Genomic DNA, 22,511 nt, shown 5'->3' with positions numbered 1-22,511 from the left:
TGTGGTATTTGTTCATATTGACTAATTATGTTTTGTCTTCTTACAATGTGTGCCACGTTTATTCTGAGTTGTGAATATGGGATCACTCTGAAAAACATTCTCAAGTTATTTTATGGTGGTATCCTGAAACATGCTAGAAGTGCTGCTTCTATTACTGGCTCTTAGGTTACAAGGCACGGGACCTGGGAGTAGAGGCAGGAAACAGCTTAGAGGGGACAGACTGTAAGTGACTGGAAAGGGTAGGAATAGATTAGAAAATTACTTTGTAGGTAATGCAGAAAAAAGCAGTGGCAGAGGGACGTGGGCGAAAAGGATTATGCGTGAGTTCAGAGAAGAGCAAAGGCCTGGAATGCACGTAAAAGACTTAAACTGTGAGCAAGCAAGGGGAGAGAGGCTGAAGTGGGGAAGTGAAAATGAATAGAGTGGTGTAATTTGAAAAGGTAGTGTGCGGAAAGGATCTTGTTAGGGAATAGGTCTAGTTTTCTGTGGAAAGTCAAGGCAGAACTGGTATTCATCTCCCTTCCGCTGCCAGCAAGTAATGTGTTAAGCATTGATAAACTGTGAATCCATTATTAGTATGTAATTACATGTTCTACGGGGTCGTCTTTATCATTCAGTGTACATCATTAACCATGAGTCAGGGCATTAATATGACTGTTCTTACTGCTTACTGAAAGAACCGGACTAGTAAACGAAACTGATGAACTGTTCTTATGGCATAAGCATTTGAATGCTGCTTGGGGACCTGTTTCTCTGCTGTGGAAATGAATTTCTCTTTTAGGCAAGTAATTTAAACTGCAGTTGTCAGAACTGGCTGCTGACAATTTCTGCTTTATCCTTTGAGCACTCAAGTGGAGAGCTACGGATTTGGTCTGGAAATTTAAACACTTCTAGCTGGAATAGAAGCAAGCAAGAACTTTATTTCAGATATCAGGACTTATTTAATATCAAATGCACTGAACAATTTATTCTCATGACATTTCAAATTGGGCATACAAAAATTAATAGATGCATCTGATTAAGTCACTGTGCTTCAGTTCGCTCTAGTAAAGTAGAATCAGTGCTATCAGCTCCTACGTTGTTAAGAACAGATCTAATATTTGTGCAGTGTTCAGATGATGTTGCACTGAGCACCACAGCGTCTGCAAGATAGTACTGTTGTGTTCCTATAAAAAGCTTTGTTAACAATAGAAAAAATAAATAACAGTCCACATTGTGAAGAATTGAAAGAAAAAATAAAATTGCATGCCATGAAATATTCAGTGAGTGGTAAATGTTCTGGGCACTGGAGGATAAGTAATGTCTTGTCCTATAGTTAAATACTGTCAAAAAAGTAGTGGTAGAGCTGGACCTTAATAAACCTGGATTGCTCTGAAAGTAATGCCTCCTGTTTATTTCCACAGAAACATCAGTAGATACACAGAGCATAATAACACTATTTGATAGAGCAAATTCTCAGTTACAATACACTATTTTTCATCACGGTCACCAGGTTTTTTCCTCTGCATTTTTGTTAGTGATGAATGAGAGCCTGCATGTGACACTTGTAACAACCATACCAGTTGTCTGTGCGTGCTAGATAAATAGATTTGGATTTCTTTGGTGATGTCTTTATTCTGGTAGTAGCCTTTTGCTTTGATGGCATTGCCAGACTTTAACTGTGATTGGTTTTTTGCCAATCTTACCATAAAGTTTGGGTTTGTTTTTTTTTACATGCATGAGAAGATGTTCTTTTTCTAGGCCTCCAAATTGGGAAACAGTTAATAAAATTCAGTTTCTGATAGCTGTAATGGAGATTTGAGTATGTTAGCAAAGGTCTTGCAGTGATAATTAGTTATTTTTTTCGGTCCCTTCTCTAGGAAAAGGCTCCTTTCACCAGTCACCTGGAATGTACTGAAAAAACAGATAATTCATACTTCCCCAGGATTTTGCATAGAAAACAGCTTCTTTGTTTTGGTTTGTTTTGTGTTTAAACAGGGCTGGTGTTTGACAGTGGGACAAAGGGGAATAGAAAAGGACAGGCTGATTTATGTAACTGTTATACAGCAGATGCTGTCAAAATCATTTTAAAAATACTTTGTTTGGTGTATAGATTAGCTTGTTTCTGTGAGTGATATAGAATCATAGAAAATCTCAAGCTGGAAGGGACCACCCATAAGGATCATCAAATCCAATTCATAGCTCCACGTAGAATCACCCAAACTAAAGAGTGTAGGTAGTATTTGTAGGACATATGCCTTTAAATTTTGCTTCTCATTCCTACTCTTTAGACCTCTCAGTGTTCTCCTAACAGCACAGAACAGTAATAAAGATGTGAGACTAGAGGAGAAAACAAGTTCTGTGGTTCTCTTTGCCGTGGTGACCAGGGCCGGGCCCGGAGCCACAACTCCCTGCCCATCAGACAGCACTGCTGTGCTTTGTGGTACCAGATTGCTGGCACAGGGACAGAGAGGTGTGGGGTCCTCTCCATGGGGGTCATAGAATCCTTTATGTAATTACTAGCTGATTTTTATATTCCGCATACTTGGTAGAGCCCTTGGTGGAAGAAGGTTCTGTTAAACACTGTTTCCAGTTACATGGTCTGATGGGAAGGGAGTTGTAGGAGGTGAAAACCAATAGAAGACAGCTAGACGAAGGAATTTTTGGCTGACATTAAGATGAGCTTTGGGTCTCCCTTCTCCCTGCCATGTCTTCCTTTTCATCAGCATCAAGGTGATAAACTTCCTGAACTGTCTTTCCAGCCTACACCTAAAAGAAGCTTCATGCTTCAGCAGTTGCTTTCTGTAGTAGGCTCTTCATTTTCTGAGTCTCGTCATGGCTTTTTTCTTAGTTATGAAAAACTAGTTTGATTTAGAAAGTACCATTTTAACCTAATTTTAATGATATCGATAGATGAAGAGTAGCCAGGACCATAACAAGAGGCACCATCCTTTCATTCCTTACAGACAAACTCTTGTAGGAATTTCAGAGAAATTTAAGAGCATATAAGAATAGCATTCTTCAGCAACCTAACCTGATTTGTCTAAAAAATGCTCTGTCTACAGCAAAACAGTACTGAGAAATAAGTTAAAGTTATGTATATGATTGAAGAGCAAGCCTCTGTTTTTCTTCAAATAAAATATATATATATGGGGATAAATCCTTAAATCTTGAAAAAAGGAATTATTTAATAGAAAAGTAGAATCTAAACACTGACTATTCATTATTAAGACTTGGAATTTAGACACCCCTTTAAAGTACCAGAACAAGGATTGATGTTTGAATGTGATACCAGATATTTCCCCAAGGGCTTGAAAATTTTAACTTGCTCCTTAAAAAGCTGAAGTACTAATATTTTGTCAGCTTGGTTAGTTTAAGGCTTTCACTATGAGGCTTTGGGAGTGCATCTGTTCCTTGGAGGTACAATAAGCTCTTAGCAGGTCAGTTGTGTATTTCAGCAACTTGAAAAACATTTTCTATCATCCTGGCTATGAAGAACTTCCTTGAAGCAAGTGCTTTCATTTGACACAAACGTGGAGGTCCTTGTTTTGAAATAAATTATTCTCTAAATTTATTTATCTAAATTTATTTAAGCATTACTGCAATAATTACGTAATCCTTTGCTACAGGATACAAGGTTATACTTTTTTTCTTTGAATTATTTATCAAATCTGTGTAAGATAGCACAGTTTACTCTGTAGGTAAAGATACATAGAGAGATTTGTGTATTAGAGATACTGTAAGCAATTAAACTGTAATTAATCTTCTCAAGCATTCTATAGTTACAGTCCTTTCAGATTATGAGATATGTTGGTAAACACTGAACCCTGAAATTCTGTGGTGTCATCTGAAGTACAGCTAAGTCAAAGTTTTGTGGGTTTATTTTTGTTAGTTTGTTTTTCTGTCAATTTATATCTAGAATTGAAGTATAGCTGGATTTTAAGATTTAATCTCCAAAAGAGATTTACTGAACCAAACTCATATTGTAATACAGTAGTTGTAGCATCTAACTTCCACCATCCTCTAAACAAGAGTTTTATCTGCTCCGTTAATGTAACTTTTAACGAGATTTCCACAGTGTTAATTCTTATAGGAGTGCTGTTAAATGAAATTCTTATTCCCTTCTCTTTGTGCTCCACTCCTTGCTCCCCTCTAACACCTTTATCTACTACAGGGAGAAACAAGGAAACAGATGTTTTTTTCTGTTTTCAGAGGAAACAAGTTTTAATGTTTTCAAACCAGTAGGGACCACTGGATCCCTACTTATTCTACAAATAAGTCGATTTGCTGTTCCATTAATAACACAAAGGTAGTATGAAAGCTGTTAAGAATATTTATATTGACTTTGTGTTAACTTTGTAGAAGTTTCTCTTCCCTAATGTTAATTTTTGTTATATATGTTTCATAAATGTTGCAGTGGTGAAAACTATTTGTATGGTCACTTACAGCATTCTCATGTAATCATTCTGTTTAGTCCCCCTCATGGAGAAGCAAAACCTGGTTCAAGCACTCTGCCGCCTGTGAAATCAAAGACCAGCTTCATTGAAGCGGACAAGTACTTCCTACCATTTGAATTGGCATGCCAGTCAAAATGCCCCAGGATTGTCAGTACATCTCTAGATTGTTTACAGGTCTGTATGAGGTTGAGTTTCAGCTGTCAAATCCAAATTCTGTTGTTATGAAGGAAAAGTAGCAGTTGTATGTAATAATGTTTTTGTATTACTTTTCTCAAACTGCATACAAAAAGCAAAATTACCTGTATATGTGACAGTAGGTGAATGTGTCCTAGTTACTCTACAATGTGTATATGTTCATACAGCTGCTAGTAGTTGTCTGTTTTGATCAGTTTAATGTTAATGTGAAGCTACCTGTTTTTACTTGCACTTGTTTAACTCAAATTGCTATCAATACCACTAATGAAAGACTAAGATTTCACTAACTGTTGGAATATAGTTATATAATTTATTTTATGCTTTTTATAATAGCAATAAAATATTTAAGTATGAGGTATCTAGTCTCTCAAAACAAGATGTTTTCAGAATTATGTTTATAGCATAGGATTTAGCTATTCTTTTCTCATGAGTGGCCTGACAGCAGTGAACTCTGTTTACATTCAGAGACACTTGCATACTTGGCATGCTGCCTGATAGTGGTGCCATGCTGACTGATAAGTATGGAAATTTACAGATACTCTCATGATTGAATCGGTAGGAACAGGATATTGTTCATTTTGTTAATATGTTGCTTTTCTAAGTGTTGAAGACATACAAAGAGAGAAAATAGAAAAAAAAAAAAAAAGAGAGAAGACTAGCTATCTACAAGCATTTTTAAAAAAAATTGTAGGTGTTTGGTAGTTTATTTGGTATTAAAAACATTTGTTTGCTGACTGTAGGTTGTCAAAACCATGACATAGGTGAAGACCAATCTGATATGAGGTTGTTTTAAAACAAATGAGATTCTGAAAAACTTTTATCACTGAACTTCTCTTTTATCACTGCTTTAATGTTAATCTTCTTTATGAATCTTTTGTTACAGTTGCTGAGATGAAAATTAAACAAACGTGGAGGACTTTAGGAAAAATAGTCCTTTCCATTTAATGAGATTGGGTGTGGAATGTACAGTTTTAAGAAGAGTGTACAAATCAGACTTATCAAATGAATTTATTATAATGAAAAGCTGACGTTCTGAGTTCTTCTGTATGTTTTTCTCTCTTCCAGAAACTTATTGCATATGGTCATCTGACAGGGAATGCTCCAGACAGTACAGCTCCAGGCAAAAAATTAATTGATAGAATTATTGAGACAATATGTGGCTGTTTTCAAGGGCCTCAAACAGATGAAGGAGTTCAGCTACAAATAATAAAGGTACTACAATTAACCACTACTTCCCTATTTGTAGTGATGACAACAGGAAGACATTTATGACCTCAGAATTCGAAAGGAGAAATGTTTATTTTCTAAGTACAATGATAGTCCTTTCTTCGTTGTTTGCTTGAAATGGAAGCTGCGTATCCCATGTTCCTTTCCCTACTCTCTCCCATTGCATTTTGAGTGAATTCCTGGTGGTGGCTTAAAGACTCTTGCATAGAGCACTGTGTGAAATCTCATTCACAGCAGTTCAGTGACATCTCTAATTATGAAGAATTACTGTCAAAAATCCTGTACTGCCAAGGGATGAAGATAATTAAGAAATGTTAAGATTTTTAAATCCACTTTGAAATTATTTTATGAAATGGAATTAGACCTGGCAGTCAGTTGTTACCACGATATCTCTGTGCTGCTCTGTCATAAGCATATGCTTGAAAGAGGTTTAGTCTTTCTTTCTGTAGGCTGTGTAAACAATGCATGTGGAATTTAGACAGTTGTTTCTGGTGAACCCTAGGGGTTTTCTGGTTGCACCCATCAAATTATGGAAACTCACTTTGGGAAATTATTATGCTAAAAAATCAAAGTTGGTTAATGGAAGTATCATGCTCTGATCTTTTATGAGTACTCTTTGAATGTTATTGATGATGAGCAGTACTGAATAATATAGTAAAAGGCAGGTAACAAGAATAGAGTGTTTACTGGCTTATATTCTTGCATATAGGCATCCTGAAATGTTCACATTCTTGTAGAATGCATTTCCTTGTTTTAGTGCAAGTTAGGTACTTGTTTCTCTTATTCCTTTTCTTAGCTCCATTTGTCCTTTTTCTTGACAATCAATTTCTCCAGCAGATGATTGTTAAAAATTTTGGGTTTATATATAAATATATAAATTTATATTTCTGTTTTGCCCAAGCACTTAAGACATTTCTTTTTATCTTACGAAGTAAAGTTTTCATTCTTATTTTCAGTGACTGAAACCATTTTCTCTCTCCTTTGCTGTAGTGTCTTCTCTCCAAATGCTTTCTTATTTTTACCCTCTCCACCCTTAGCCCGTTTACCTTGGCCAAGATGCTGACAGAATTAACCTCCTAGCTGAAAGTGGATACCTATGGCTGCATGTGTGTCCAGTGCATGTACACTACAAAAAACAAGAATATTAGAAATCATGTTAACAAATACCACAACTTTTGTCTTCTTACATGAGCAATAATGAAACTTAATGGTTAGTTATATTCTTCTAGGCTTTGTAACTGATGTCTGTGGATGTGTTTTCTTCAGTATGATTTAGTATGATGAGTTATGATCCGGTATGATCAAAGGGTGGATTTCATGCCTTTTCAGAATGTTCTGTGGCAGTTAGTAACATTCTCTGACAAGTTTTAATTCCAGCAGGAGGTAGAAGATGTAGGACTTGGGTCTCCACCTTTCTCTGCTTGCACTCACGAACATAATCAGTGTTCCTTTGAGAGACAGATTTGTAACCAGTATCACTGTAAAACCTTAAGAATCCTGCTCAATCCAGCACTTTCCGTCCTGGAGGGTTATTTTTGTTCTGCTAGAAGGATGGCACTTAGTAAGTTGCCAGCTATTCTTCCAAAATCTGTCCTCCCAATCAGTGCCTCCCATCAGTGTCTCCTTCCCTGGAGGCATTCAAGGCCAGGTTGGATGTGGCTCTGGGCAGCCTGGTCTGGTGGTTGGCGACCTTGGCACATAGCAGGGGTGTTGAAACTGGATGATCATTGTGGTCCTTTTCAATCTAGGCTATCCCATGATGATTCTATAATCTGTGAGCCTGGGTTGGGTTCGTACGTCTTGCTGTTTGCTAGTTTTTAGATGACTTTCTCATAGCAGTCATGGAATGGTGTAGGTTGGAAGAGGCCTTAAAGATTATCTACTTCTGAGGTATCATTTAGGAGCTTCGAGGCCTGATCCATTCCTGTGTCCCTCAGTTTCCCAGGACATCACAAGTAATTCCTTAATGGAATTTTACTCCTCTGAAGTTCAGGATCCCAACTTTTCACTTCAAAAGTCCCATATTCTTCAAGGTCATTAACTCAACCAGAGCACAGTTGCTACAGCTCAGACTCTCTCCAGTCAGAACCTCTTTATTCTCCTCCGCATTGGTGAACACTGGTTCCAGTAACCCTTCACTTCTGTTTGGACTGTCTAATACCTAGAGCTAGAAATTATCATCAATGGACTCCAGAAGTCTCCTGGATTGTTTGCAGCCCACTGTGTTGCTTTCCCAGGTCCTGATGGTTGCCAGCTGTTTCTCAGGGTTGGTTGTGACATCAGCTGTGATAAGGCTGTACTCATCTATGATATGGAATAAGGAGACACTATTTAGGACATACCATCAGATCAAACCTTTAATAAAAACTGTCAAGAGAGAAGGATGCTGCCACTGAAACATTGCATAATATCTTCATCTCATGTTCACTCGAAGTTTCTGCTAGATGATGATAGTGGAGTAGAAGAAATAGTACTGAGGTATAAAGTTAATGTGACAGAGATGGGTCTAAGTTGCATATTAACAAATTATCCAAGTTAAAAATCAGTATCAGTTTACAGATATGTACAGTGGTCAGAGTTTATTTTCTCCAGTGCCTAAGAAGGAAGGAAACCCAGAGGAATGACTGTCAGAACCTCTGTAGCCATACCAAACTCATTAAGAGTTCGGTAGCTGTGAGTAGATACAGGTATGGAAAGAAGGTTGAGTTATTCAGTGAGTTTGCGGTAATATGTTGGACTGTCAGGAGGAGTGTGTGTATATGTATGCATGTTTCTTGCTTCATGATTTCCTTATCAATTGGTATGAAAGAAACCAAACCTTAATAGTCTTAATGTATATGGAGGGAACTTAGGAAATTCAGGCTATTAAGCCAAAACAAGAAACAAGAGTGTGTAATCTATCTGTAGCCTTGTCAAACTGTTCTACTGGTGTTTTCTCTTACTAAAAGATGTAAAAGACTTAAGACTGTATTGCAGTGAAAGTTAAAATCAAACTTTCTAAAATAAAATTGTTAACTACCTAAATTTAACAAGGGTAGATATAGTGAGCTGTTTTTGTCATACAGTAATAGAGCTTGGAAAAAGAAGAAAAAAAAATCTGTTTATGGCTGAGCTATGCTTGTTTGGCTTCTCTTCTTAAGTGCTGCTCAAATGTGTAAGGAGGAGCTAGAAAAGTCAACAGAGCTGTGGCTGTTAAGAACAGCTTTGGGAATAAATTTTGGAGTGTGACCATGATAAAGAATGTGTAGGTATGTTACATGAACATACATATACATAAGGAGATATGTGCAGCTTTTACTGTGGGATTCAGCATGTTTTAACTCAATAGTTGCAAGTCTCACAAAGCCCCCAGGAACTCCTAGAAGTAAGGGAGAGTACAAAGTAAAGCTTTTTGAAAGGCAAGGGAAAATACCATACATAGTGTTAGGCCTTATACATAGTATAAGAATGTGTTTATGTAGGGGGAAGAAAGGAAGGGCCAGGTGGTTTAAATATATAAATAGGTTTTGGCTTTATTTTCATGGTAATTTAATTGCAACTTTTGTCATCTTCCCCATATGATGCTTTCTGTTAGCAGGAGCAGAGTTTTTACAAGTTCTGTGCAGAAACTGAAATGTTAAACAGAGAGAGGGTGAGACTTGGGGATGGTTGTATGAATTTCAACTTATCGCTCCCCGGTTTTCAGAAGGCTGGTGAAATGTAAAAGGAATTTTGAGCAGGAAAAGAAGTACCTGTATTTAATGAAGCTGTTGTCTATAGTTTGTTTACTTCTATCTTTTTTTTTTTTTTTTTTCCTAGCTAGTTTTATAGAAATTGTTTTTAATCATCTTTCTTTTTAAATAAAAGCTTTCTAGTAGGCTTTTAGGAACTACTAGTTTGTAGATTATAGCATTAGATGCTGTTTCTTGGTCCTGTCATGCTGTGAATCCTGTTCAGTGAAGATTGTAAGTATTGTCATCTGTACATGTGCCTTTATCAATGGGAAAACAGAAGCACCACAGGTAGAAAAAGAAGGGACCTCAAGCAACTGCATGTCTGGAAGTAAAACTCAGCTCTCATGAGTTGCAGTGCAGTGAGATGCATCTCTCTTTGTTTTTGTTTTTCCCGTTAGGCTGAATGGTGCTTTTTAGTGTTTGAGTGAGAAACACAAGTTTGTCCACTTTCTGGTACTATGTGTGGGCAGAAATGCTGACAATGCTGTAAGAGATTCTGTAAGAGTAATTAAACATAGTTTGAATAAGTCACACAGCACTTGGAGTACCTTCTGGTTTTAACTATCAAGGAGAAACTTTCCATTTTGCTAGCCTTCTGGGGCTTCAGGTTCTCTCTTTCTTTCCCTAAACGTTCACTGTAATCATTAACTCTGTCAAAGACTTCAATACAAAAAACTCTTCCCTGTTTTCTGTCACCTTCTACTGGAGTACAGAAATCTTTGTGCATATGATTAGTTGGATCTGTACAAAGCTCTTCTGCTTTCCTTCTCTTTTCCAGCGAATGATTCTGATAGTGACTTTGCACTCAGTCCTCAGGTGTAATTTTAGGTTTCTGTTAACAACCTGATAACTCCATTGGATACTTCTTGCTGTTAAAAGCCTGTATTTCCTAAATACGCTGATTAAAACATTAAATGCAACATAACTTGTATATGTGATATTCTGGTACAGCTACAAAATTCTCTAGAAAACTTAATAAACTACAATTTAAGATACGTATTTATTTAACAAGTAATCCAAAACAGATATTTATTCATTTGCAGACTGTTTCATTGAAAAGTTCTGACTGGAAAATATATGTATTTGTTTATTCAGGCTTTACTTACTGCAGTGACATCTCAGCATATAGAAATCCACGAAGGAACAGTGCTGCAAGCTGTTAGAACATGCTACAATATCTATCTAGCAAGCAAAAATCTCATAAATCAAACCACAGCCAAGGCCACTCTAACACAGATGCTGAATGTCATATTTGCACGTATGGAAAACCAAGCAGTGAGTATCTCAGTGTTTGTATATAGAAAGCAGCTTGAAAATTGTGTTTTGTTATTTGAGCATTTGGACTTTGCTAACTTATCTACATTTGATAAGGGATCTGCTGTCTTCTATTTTTCTTCTTGCATTTTGTTCTCTGAACATGATGTTTGATGTATTTTGGAGGCAGGAGTGTTGTAAAGGGTTTAAAATTCTTACCGTGGACCTGTTTGTTTAATGAATGTGTTTGACTCCAGTTGCTGTTCTCAGTCTATCAAGAGATGGCAATCTACCAGTATAAGAGTACAGAAAGAATAATTCAGTGTTAGTGAAATGCTCAGATGTTCTTGTGATTGTATATACTAAAGAAGTAGTCCATGATTTGTTTGAAAAACAAACCATAACCAACCACAAAAGACAAAAAGCCCTTTCTAATAATGTAATTGTGTTTTATTTATCTTTACATTTTACCATGGAATGATAACTGACAGATACTTCTGTGTCACTGCAGTTGTTGCAAGTGACCAGCTGGGACACTGGTATGTGCCTTGTAGCTTCTGATGCTGATAATAAAGATCAATGAGGCAGAGTAGTTGTTCTAATGCACATGAAAAAAAGAGACTGAAAAGTGGGTGCTCAAACTGGGAGTTTCTTGAATTCCCAGCTAGTTTTAGAAGGAGTTCAGTTGTATCATTATAAACACATTTTCCTTTAAGTATAGATATAGTGGATTGAAATTTGTATTTCCCTCTCAGAAATGCTTATTTGTACATGATAACAATGAAGCCAGAGATTTGGCATATCGTATTTATAAGGAATAATGAGAGTCATCCAGCACATGAGATGCTCTGAGAAATATGTATAGTTACTCTATTTTTAAGCAACTTATTTTAAAAAAATAGGGATTGTTACTATACTAAATGGGAAATCTTTGTTTTTGCCAAACCATAAGTCTCATATTTATGCAAACTGGTAAGCTCTTTTGCCTGTCACTCGGTGACTTTTTTAAGGGAGAAGTTACTTAAGCTGGAAATTCTGAGGTTTCTAAATTTTAAGGTCTAGGTGTTGACTCAGGGATTTATAGCCCCTCAAAAGATGCAGCATAGAAAGTCTTATTTGTAAAGAGTAAAGTAGCCTACTAGCTAAAATGATAATGTAAACAATTATAAAACTTTAGTGAACATAAAGTTCAGCTGAGATAAATAGCAACTTCTTAGAGCATCACCTCAGAGGATACTCTGCTTTGGTTCAACTTCAGCAAATGTTGTCCTTGTCTATTGGACAAATTATACTGTTCTCTTGCCAGGGATGCCAATCTCAGTAGCTGTAAAACTTAGAAAGGTCTTTGTCTTTCAGCTTTAAGTTGGCATGATAAATTCTTCCTGAGGATCTATGTTTTGCAGTGTTCTGGAAACATAGATCTTCTTTTCACTTTTAACTCCCAGTCTTGTGTTTTGTTGTTGTTGATTTTCATGGATATTCAATCAGTTTGCTGGGGGCTTTTTGTGTTTGCTTATTTTTCAGTCTTTCCTTTAGTTAATCTTAAATTCTCCTGTGTGTATCTCTTTGTGATAATTAAAAAAAAAATCCCATGATATTGTATTTCTTTGAAATAATGCAAATAATATGTTTTCTTAAACTATTACAAGTTTATGAAGGCAATATGTAAGCAGAGCCTATAGAAATTTAATTTGTTCGCAATAACAGGTGAGCTATGTCTACAGCTCATTGTTGTGATGATAAAACTACCATGTAATTGCAATATATTTCTAGCTTCAGGAAGCCAAACAGATGGAAAAAGAAAGACACAGACAGCAACACCATTTACAGCAGTCTCCAGTAAGCCAGCATGAGCCTGAGTCACCCCAGTTGAGACATATTCCAACACAGGCTGACCAGCTGTCTAAAGAACACGAGAGAGAGCTTGACCACAACACAAATGATGTGGACAAGAACCTTCAAGAAGATACGGAGACAGAAAATGGATCTGATATTTCTAGTGCTGAAAATGAGCAGACAGAAGCTGACCAAGCCACAGCAGCAGAAAGTAATCAGTGTGTATTTCTGTTTCATGGAGGGAGGGAAAAGGTCTGTAAACATAAAGGCTGAGGACTGTCTTTTTTTTCTTTCTGTCTCCCAAACCTGGAGTCAGGCATATGGATAGTTTCTAATAATTGCCTGTATTCCTTGTTATCATTGCTAACTTTTATCAGAAGTACCATTTAGTCTTACACGTCCTTGTAGTTGTTTTAGCAAAGGTACCTCTTTGCCCATATGTGATGTCGTGAAGGTTTTGAGAATAACATTTCAAAAACAGCAACTTTTCAGTGTTTAACATACATGAAAATACAGAATTGATGTATTTGTCTACTATTGGCATAAGGCCTGTGTATTAACTGCTGTTTACTAGTTAAACACTGGAATGTTTATGCTGTGCAAATACTGTTTTCAAAACATTCAGGCACGATTTCATTTTTCTAATGTATACCCAGCTATTAATAGATTTGTAACTGAATTTTTAAGTAATAAACGCAAGTAAAATATTTCCTTGTTTTTATGAATTTCTCAGTAATATTCTTATGTTGTGGATTGTTTTGTGTTGTTTTTTGGTTTTTTTTTTAAGATCTTTCTAAAGCTGATGGAGAAACGTATGATGATGAAAGCAATGAATGTGAAGAGAAGGCACAAGAAATAGTAGAAAGTATTGTGCAGGAAATGGTGAACATAGTAGTCGGAGGTACAACATTAATATCTGTCTAGTTGGTAATGAATGCAGTCTGAGTCTTGACGTTAAGAATTATTTTAACGCTTCTAAATATTTAACTAAAATTCATCACTATTTAATAATATATGCTGAAGAAAAGTCATTTCACTTATCTTACTTAGCAGTGTGTTGGCTATAAAATGGGAAAGAATGATAAAATTGCAAATTCTAAGTTGTTTTTGATTGTAATTTTCATTAGTAAAAATTCTTTGGATGTTTCTTAGTTATATAAATTCTACCTTAAAGCACTTTTGCTTCTAGTGCTTTTACTTTTCAAGTGTTGTTCACTTTTTCTATTTTGTGCTCTGGCTTAACATTTGTTTTAGTTTTTACATCTTTTCTTTTCTGCTAGATATAGAAGGATCTGCTGAAAGTGCAAGTGCTGATGGAACAATTGTAACATTAGAGGATGGCAGTGACAGTGAAAACATTCAGGCAAATGGAATTCCAGGGACTCCAATTTCTGTTGCTTACACACCATCTTTACCGGATGACAGATTATCCGTCTCTTCCAATGATACTCAGGTACAGGCAGGTATAAATTAGGAAATACTGAAAAAAAGCAGAACACTTTTTTCCAGCGCTTATACAGAAAATATTTAATGTAATTCCATAAAATATTTTATTCAAATGAGTTTTAAGCATTAACTCACATTCTAACCATCCTTTTAGTGCACTGTTTAAATTTATTTATTTTTAGTATTTATACCCATTGCCTATTTTTATCGTGTGACTACCATATTTTTAGCTGCAGTATGGAACAGTGTTTCAAGATGACAGAACTCTTCCCTATTTTTCAAAATGCACCTAAGAAGCAATGAAACAAGCACTAAATGGATATATACTCATTGTTGACATTATTATGTAATTTTCATATGCTTATTTCACATGATAAATGTAAATTTAAAGCTTAGAGCATACCAATTCTGCAGTGATTAAGGACAAAAAGCTTTGTCTGCTTAAATCTACTTTTCATTAACAAAAAGGAAATGCATTCCCAGTTATATTGGATACCAGGTGTGCTGTGTCTATTGATACTAAAATGTAACAATAATCATGTTTGAAGAGGATACATTGTAAGCTAAAAACGCTAGACTCACATATGCCATACAAGTGGAATATTTTGTTTATATCAGGAACAGCAGTAGAAAACTGCAAGATTTTATGGCTGTATAGCATAGGACAGAAGCTCTGCTGGTGTGTCTTGCTGCAAATCCAAAATCACTTGCATTCTATTGAAATGTCAAGCATTTTTTCTTGAACAGGGGTTATCTACAGAGAGTAATTAAAGATAACTTATTAACGAGGTGCCATGTTTAAGCCTGACCTCTATAGAACGATAGAATCATCACAGTTGGAAAAGACTTCCAAGATCATCCAGTCCAGCCATCTACCTACCACCAGTAATTCCACGCAAAATGATTACCCATAGTACAACATGTAAATGTTCCTTGAATGCCTCCAGGGATGGTCACTCAGTCACCTTCCTGAACTAAAACAGCCTGTGCTAGTTCTTTTGGAGAAGTTGTTTTTGCTGATATCCAACCTGAACCTCCTTGGTGCAATTTAAGGCCATTCCCTCATATCCTGTTGTTAGTTATGTGGGAAAAGAGGGCGACTTCTGCCTCCCTACAGCCTCCTTTCAGGCAACTGTAGAGAGCTACAATGTGTCCCGTGACTCTCCTCCAGACTAAACAGTCCCAGTTCTCTCAGCTGCTCCTCGTAAGATTTGTTACGCTTCTCTGAACGTGGTACAGGGCCTCAGTGTCTTTCTTGTAGTGAGAGGCCCAAAACTAAGCACTGTACTGGAGGTGCAGCTTCACCAGAGCTGAATACAAAGACACGATTACTTTCACACTCCTGTTGGCAGCAGTATTTTTGATACAAACCAGGATTCTGTTGGCCTTCTCAGCCACCTGGGCACTCTACTGGCTTGTGTTCAGCCAAGCATCAATCAGCACTCCCAGATTCATTTCTCAGTGTTCCTGACACTCTGATAATCAGTCTGACTTTTTAAGACAGGTGCAAAGAAGGCATTGAGAATCTCAGCCTTTGCCGTACCTTTGGTGGTCACGTTCTGCACTACATCCAGTAAAGGATGGAGACCGTCATTAGCCCTCTTCTTACTTTTTAAAAATTTGTAATAAATTTTTAGTTCTCTTTTACTCCAGTTGTTGAGTTCAAGCTCTGCTTTTATTTTTTCAGTTTTCTCCCTACATATTCTGGGAACTTCTTTGCGCTCTCCCAGAGTTTCCTGTCCCTTCTTCCAAAGGAGGTAGACTCATGGAACCTCAAAAGGAATTCCCCGTATATCTATGACAGTCTTCCCTTTACAGCATGGGAACAGCCTTCTCCTGTGCCCTTAAGACTTCCTTCTTGAGGAGCAACCAGCTTTCCTGGATCTCTTTGCCCTTCAGGACTGACTCCCAGGGTACCTTTCTTAATAGCTTCCTGAAGAGTCCCAAGTCTGCCCTCTGGAAGTCCAAGGGAGCAGTTTTGCTGGCCCTTCTGTGCCAAGACTAGAAAATTCTGCCATTTTGTTGTCACACTGCCCAAGACAGCTCATGACCTCTACATCTCCCACTAGGTCTATAATTTCAGGGACAGTCTGAATGTAATACTGGCTTTTTATTGAGATAGCATATATTATTACAGAGTTCATTCGTTTTAACTGTACTGCAGAATCCTTTTTTATTTGTTTTAGTGTAGTCTTGACACCATAAAGCTGTAGTGAACTGGTTGTATTTGTATAATATCTTAACTTCTTGTTGCTAGGAGGTGGGGATTTCCCTACACAACCTGCTAATGCAGAATGGAATACTGAAATATGTTAACTTCTTTAGGAATCTGGAAATTCTTCAGGACCTACACCTGGTGCTAAGTTTTCCCACATTTTACAAAAGGATGCCTTCCTTGTATTCAGGTCACTGTGTAAACTCTCCATGAAGCCCCTGTCAGATGGACCACCGGATCCAAAGTAAGTAGAATTGAGAGTTCTCATAATGAATCTTTTTTTTCCATTTGAAAATAAAAATAAGTTATTTAAATATTTTTACACTACCCAGTTACTAAAAGGATATTTTGTAACTTTGAGAGGATCCTTTTCGATTTTAATGCATTTTTGTATGTTGGATGAAAACATTTGCTATTACCCATCTCCTCTTCAGAAGTTTCCTAATAATGCCCATTCTTGTAATACAGTGCCTCGTTTACTGTAAGTACATCATGTTTTTCCTAGGTCCTCTGTATAATGGTTTTCAGCAGGATTTGTAAAGAAGACCTCAAGCTTGTACCCCACCATATTTCTCTAATATGTTAATAGCCTTTATTTATATTGAATGCTTTGCATTGAACTGGTTCTCATAACAAATTGGTGTTATGATGCATTTTGTTTTCCTGTTCAGGTTGAACGCTTCTGACAGCTTTTATTAAATTAAAACACAATTCTTGTTTTAAATCTTCCCCTTTGACTGAAGATATCCTGTTTTCAGTTTGGCTTAACGAACTGTTTGTTGCAAAACAAACAAAAAAATGTTCTCCTTCATGGCTGAGTGACAGTATTATTGTGTGCGTTGGCAAAAAGCTTGGCTTTCCTCATGTCTTATGGAATATGCATGCCTCTATCTTGGTGTGTTAGGAACATTTTATGATAATTTGAAGGAGGATTGCTTTTTCGTTCCTAAGATACTAAAGCTGTGAAATGAGCGCTGTTGAAAGTCAGAGGTTCAGTGTTCTTTAAAATCAGCTTTAGTATTCCAAGATCGAACTTCTAAATTAAATGAATTTAAGACAGTGTAGCTTACTGTCTTATAGTAGTGTGGTGGGTTTAATATCCTGAAAATTACTGTGCAGTACAAATGACATTGCAAGGTTAGTCTAGAACATTTTTCAAACTGTTATCCTCTGAAGAACTACAGAAGTCACGACATTGAGGGATGAATATTGAGGCATGAGGTTTTTCCTCACTCTTCATGAGAATTTGTCTTCCACGAAATGCCATGAAAGTCTTGTAGTTGTTTCTCTGGATCTAAGAATGTATCAATTCACTAAAGGCTTTAAGGATTAACTCACTCTGGAAGGGCAGCAGTAGCTATTAAGGTACTTAGCACATCTCATCAGAATGAAATCCTTGTTCAGTGTAGAGCTGATTAGGCTCTTTATCTAGAACAAATGGACATTTAGAACAAGGGGGATTATCTGCAGGGATGTTCAAAGGTGTTCTGACTTTGGAGAAGCGCCTAGAATTTATCTGTGGTTCTGAGGCATTCATAGCTTTATGAATTATTACAAACATGTTGTAATTGGAAGAGAGAAAATAGGATATCTGTGGCATTTAATAAATAAATACACTCTCCGCTCTATAAAAATTGCTTTCCAAAGAAATAAGCTGTGAAATGTTAATGATTTTTTTTTTAAATTCTGGCTAATTGGGCATGGAGCTTTAGCTTAAAATCACAAGTTGACATCAGATTGCGTTCTTTGCAACTTACTGCCTCCTTTTCCCATAGCATAAAATAAGATGGGAGAAAAATACCCCAGAGGCTTATTTATTAAATTTCAGTCCTTAAACTTTTTAAAATTAAGTAAGCTTACACTTTCTTACATAATTAGTGAGGTCCACAAATGAGGACTGGATTATGAGTTCACACTTCCTGGAAGTTGTCAATATGTGATACTTAATTTACATTTGAAATTCTCTTTATAGTTAGATTTTTGCAATTCATTGCGAAGCACAATGTGGTCGTGTGCCAACTGTATTCTTGATGTCATGCATGCTGTCTGTATGAGGCATGTTGTTACTGTAGAACTCCTGAAAACCCTATTGTTGCTCGATTTTGTTAGTGCCATATTTAAAATAGGAAAATGTGTATTTTTGCTGCACTTGGAGTGGGATGGGGTTAGTGACTGATAAATAATGTGAGATAACATATTTAGAGGAAACAGATGCATTGAGAAGCAGTAGATTAGGGTTGTTTTCATTATGGTCCTTACCTTTCTTTCCATGCTGGTGGAAACAGGGAAGGAGAATTCCTGAAGTCACTTGTCAGCTTTTGGAAGTCAGGATTCTGTAGATTGAATGGATGTTTTAGATGAGATCTTTGAAGTGCCTTTAAAGTGGAAAAATGAAAACTTTGTGCTGTGACTAAGAAAGGATAGCATTGCCTGCTGTTGCCACTGTTACTAGATGTGCCCTGCTGCAGAAGAGAGAGTGGCTCAGTAGTAGTGGAAGGAAACAAATTGTTTCAAATTTGTGTTGGTTTCATGTACATTATTGGGCTGATCTACTGTTTCGATTTATTCCAGATCTCATGAACTGCGGTCAAAGATTCTTTCATTGCAGTTGCTTCTGTCCATTCTACAAAATGCAGGACCTGTGTTCAGGACAAACGAGATGTTTATTAATGCTATTAAGCAGTATCTTTGTGTTGCACTGTCAAAAAACGGGGTCTCATCAGTTCCAGAAGTTTTTGAGCTTTCACTTTCCATATTTCTTACCCTTCTCTCAAACTTTAAGACCCATCTGAAGATGCAGATAGAGGTAAGTAACGTGGCTTCCTAATTTGAAAGGTGTGGTGGGCTGAGTCTACTTCTGTCTATATTTATATGTAGCGTGGTGTTGCTTAGAGAAATTTCTCTTTCTTCCTGAATTCCAGCTTTTGTGCAAGACTTTCCAGATCAGTCCATGCAAAGAAGCTATTTCTCAGCCAGTAGCAGCTGGTGAAATATCTTTGAAATCACATTTGAGTAAAATATCAGCATTTACTTTGAAATAATTACAGATTCAGTAAGATTTGCTTTGTAACCTCAAAAATGACACTTCAAGCGGTGTCAAATGGTTAAGTGGAAAACTGATGGGAAAATTTTTCTAAGGAGGGCTATTTTAAAAAATTACCATCATATTTTAACTTGAACATAAAACGAAGTCTTAGAAAAGAAGTAGGCCATTTCATCACTTAAAAGTAGACATTTGCATAAACTAATAAATTGTACTGTGCAAAACATGCCTTGATTTACAGATAGTCTCATAAGTGTGGAAGTCAAGTTTGTCAAAAAATGCTGAGGAATGTAGATAATATTCTAGTTACAAAGACCTTGAATTCATGGATTTCTTCATCTGTGGATGTCACTGTTAGAACTGATGTCTCATGAAGGCTTCAGAGGAAGAACCTAGTTTTCCTGTGCTTGATACTGCTAAATACCAATCTATTGTAAAGTATAGTTTCAAGAAATCTATTCCCTGATAGCAAGTAAAGAATTTTCTTGCAGCTACTGATCCTAAAGGTTATTCAAAAGATGTGGGTAGACAAGTAGATATCTTCACACTCAGTTTTTGTCTTGGAGCTGTAAGGAGAGCCATATGCTGTGATTTACAGTATGTAAAATCTATAGATTTGGGGATTGAGGCAGTGATCATCATCTGTTCAAGATATTCTTGGCATGTTTTAAAGAGTAATTACAGATTCTGTTGAAAGTGACCCTCTCTTTGTCTTCAGTCTTAAATTTTCCACTAACAATGCCCTCTGACAGTGAAATACTAGGTCTTATCTGAATTCTCTTGTAACTATATGTCTAAGTGGGTCACTGGATGTATTTGCAGTAATGTATGGCTAATTCTGGCATATTTTCCCTCCCCCCTCCTCCTTTTGCTTTGTAGTTTTCGTTCAAATCCTGTCTTAGGTATCAAAGAATTTTGAGTGCCACTTGACTATGGCGTAACCATCACTGTCTTTCAGTGATGGTGAATAAGCTAGCACTATTTTTATTATCAGTTGACCAAATGAAAAAAAATTCTCTTTTCCAGTTTATTTTTTTTTATATGCTGGAAATAAAACCTCAGCTCTTTAACGTGATTTGCCATAGGTGATGTAGTGCTCGGTACTGTTTTTAACTACTTAGAGGTATGTAATCAGCACAGCTTTGAGAAATTGTTCATCGTGCGATATGCTTTTCCAAAGCTGATATTAGAAGCAAAAATTCCACATAAAAATAACAGATCTAAAGCGTCTTCGAAGTATGCAGACTTTGCAGCTAATTTCTCCTGTGGCTTGAAATGTTTTTGAACTTAAGAGGTTTATCTTTGCTTTTACATGCCTTTTACCCTTACCAAAACTAAGAATTGCTCTTAGCAGGACATATGTTAATTATATATAATAATTAAGGACATATGTCCTTCCTCTGTTTGGATTCCATAAAGTTATTAATAGAACCACATCACTCTGAGTGTTTCTAAATGCTTAAAATTATGTTCCACTACAGAACTCTTTGATCTGTTGTGTGTTGAACCTCTTATATTTCTTAGGGATCATTATTAAGAATGTAACTGAGGTTGTGCTTTGTGCATGTATAAATCTAAAGAGGCCAACAAAATGAATTTTTTTTTTTGCTTTGTTCGTTTGTTTTTCCTGAAGTGTGTGAGTTAAAGGGAAATTAGCCTTGTAATTATCTTTAGCTGGGTGACTAGCATGGAATCTGGAAGAAGTGAGAAAAAGCCTACTGTACCTGCTAAGCATACCCAGTTGAAATTATTCAGGTTATAATACTAATGTATGTGGTTTAGACCCAATTGAGAGGGGATTTAAATAGTCACACTTCTGAACAAAAGCATCAGTTTTAGTTTCATCAGTTTCATCCTGTTTTAGAGGATGAACATCCTGTTATTGGATGTGCTGCAGTTTTTTAATGCTGTTTGACCAGTACTTTTTTGATGCTGCTGTCGAGTGACCCTCCTGTATCAGGATATCTCCCTTCTAATGACACTGATATTTAAAATTGACATAATTTGCCGTTTCTTGCATCTGTACCATATCATCATCTTGTAGAGAAAATAGTTTGTGGTGGTTAATGTCTCTTACCAAATGATTTTGAACTCTAAAAGTATCTTAGATTTCATATTAGGCTAAATTGTCTTTGAGTATTTCACAGCATTCTTGGTTCTTCTGATTTCGACTGATTAGAATATAAAACAAGTTATTTGCTGTCCAGAAGTACGTAAATACTAATTAGAAGTCCTGATTTGAACATAAGAAACAAAAACTGTAGTTCTACCTTTTCTCTTTATTTTATTTTCTCCTGTTTCTCTAGAATGCTTCTTTTCTGTTACCTATGTGCTTTCAGAATTATGTACTGGAATATCAGCCATCAAATTTCACTATACTGCATGTAATGGATTTTTTTTTTTTTTTCCTCTTCCTGAAATATTAGGTTTTCTTCAAAGAAATCTTCCTGTATATCTTGGAAACATCTACTAGCTCGTTTGATCATAAGTGGATGGTTATACAGACGCTGACAAGGATATGTGCAGGTACTAAAGTCTTCGTGATTATAGTTTTTACATTCTCATGCTGAAAACCAAAACTGCATGTCTTTTGTTGAATGATATAGTCTTGGTTCCAGGTTTGACAATGTCACTTTGTTTATAGATGCACAGAGTGTAGTAGACATCTACGTGAACTATGATTGTGATCTAAATGCAGCAAATATATTTGAAAGGCTGGTTAATGACCTGTCAAAGATTGCTCAAGGAAGAGGTAGCCAAGAACTTGGCATGTCCAACGTTCAGGTAAAAAACCAAACAAAACAAAAAAACTACCAAACCTTTTGAAATTTCATGTTTCTTGAAATGATAAGTTGAGGCCAAACTCTTTGTTCCACTAATGTATTTCTTTTAATCTCTTTTCTAGGAATTAAGTTTGAGGAAGAAAGGATTGGAGTGCTTAGTATCAATTTTGAAATGCATGGTAGAGTGGAGTAAGGATCAGTATGTAAATCCCAATTCTCAGACAACGCTTGGTAAGACATGAGACTTCTTTCAGTTTTAGTAAAGAGGTGCCACTGGAATTTAGTGCATTTCTACAGTATTTTGATATTTCTAGTTTCCAGATTGGTAAAACCTCATGCATGGATTAGTGTCATTTGTATGAT

General features: G+C 36.3%; 1 protein-coding gene across 1 annotated transcript in view; it reads left to right on the top strand.

The window, feature by feature from the left end:
• ARFGEF1 (ADP ribosylation factor guanine nucleotide exchange factor 1) overlaps positions 1–22,511 on the top strand; it is a 79,875-nt gene that overhangs the window by 24,642 nt on the left and 32,722 nt on the right. The window contains exons 3-13 of the mRNA XM_015855673.2: positions 4,454–4,610; positions 5,697–5,843; positions 10,667–10,846; positions 12,599–12,872; positions 13,449–13,562; positions 13,942–14,114; positions 16,433–16,566; positions 18,894–19,128; positions 21,792–21,891; positions 22,010–22,149; positions 22,271–22,379. Of these exons, the coding sequence (XP_015711159.1) occupies positions 4,454–4,610; positions 5,697–5,843; positions 10,667–10,846; positions 12,599–12,872; positions 13,449–13,562; positions 13,942–14,114; positions 16,433–16,566; positions 18,894–19,128; positions 21,792–21,891; positions 22,010–22,149; positions 22,271–22,379 (1,763 nt within the window). The remainder of the gene's footprint in view (positions 1–4,453; positions 4,611–5,696; positions 5,844–10,666; positions 10,847–12,598; positions 12,873–13,448; positions 13,563–13,941; positions 14,115–16,432; positions 16,567–18,893; positions 19,129–21,791; positions 21,892–22,009; positions 22,150–22,270; positions 22,380–22,511) is intronic.

The sequence above is a fragment of the Coturnix japonica genome, chromosome 2 (genome assembly GCF_001577835.2).
Source record: "Coturnix japonica isolate 7356 chromosome 2, Coturnix japonica 2.1, whole genome shotgun sequence".
Lineage (NCBI taxonomy): Eukaryota > Metazoa > Chordata > Aves > Galliformes > Phasianidae > Coturnix > Coturnix japonica.
This window is presented reverse-complemented; position numbering and strand designations above follow the sequence as displayed.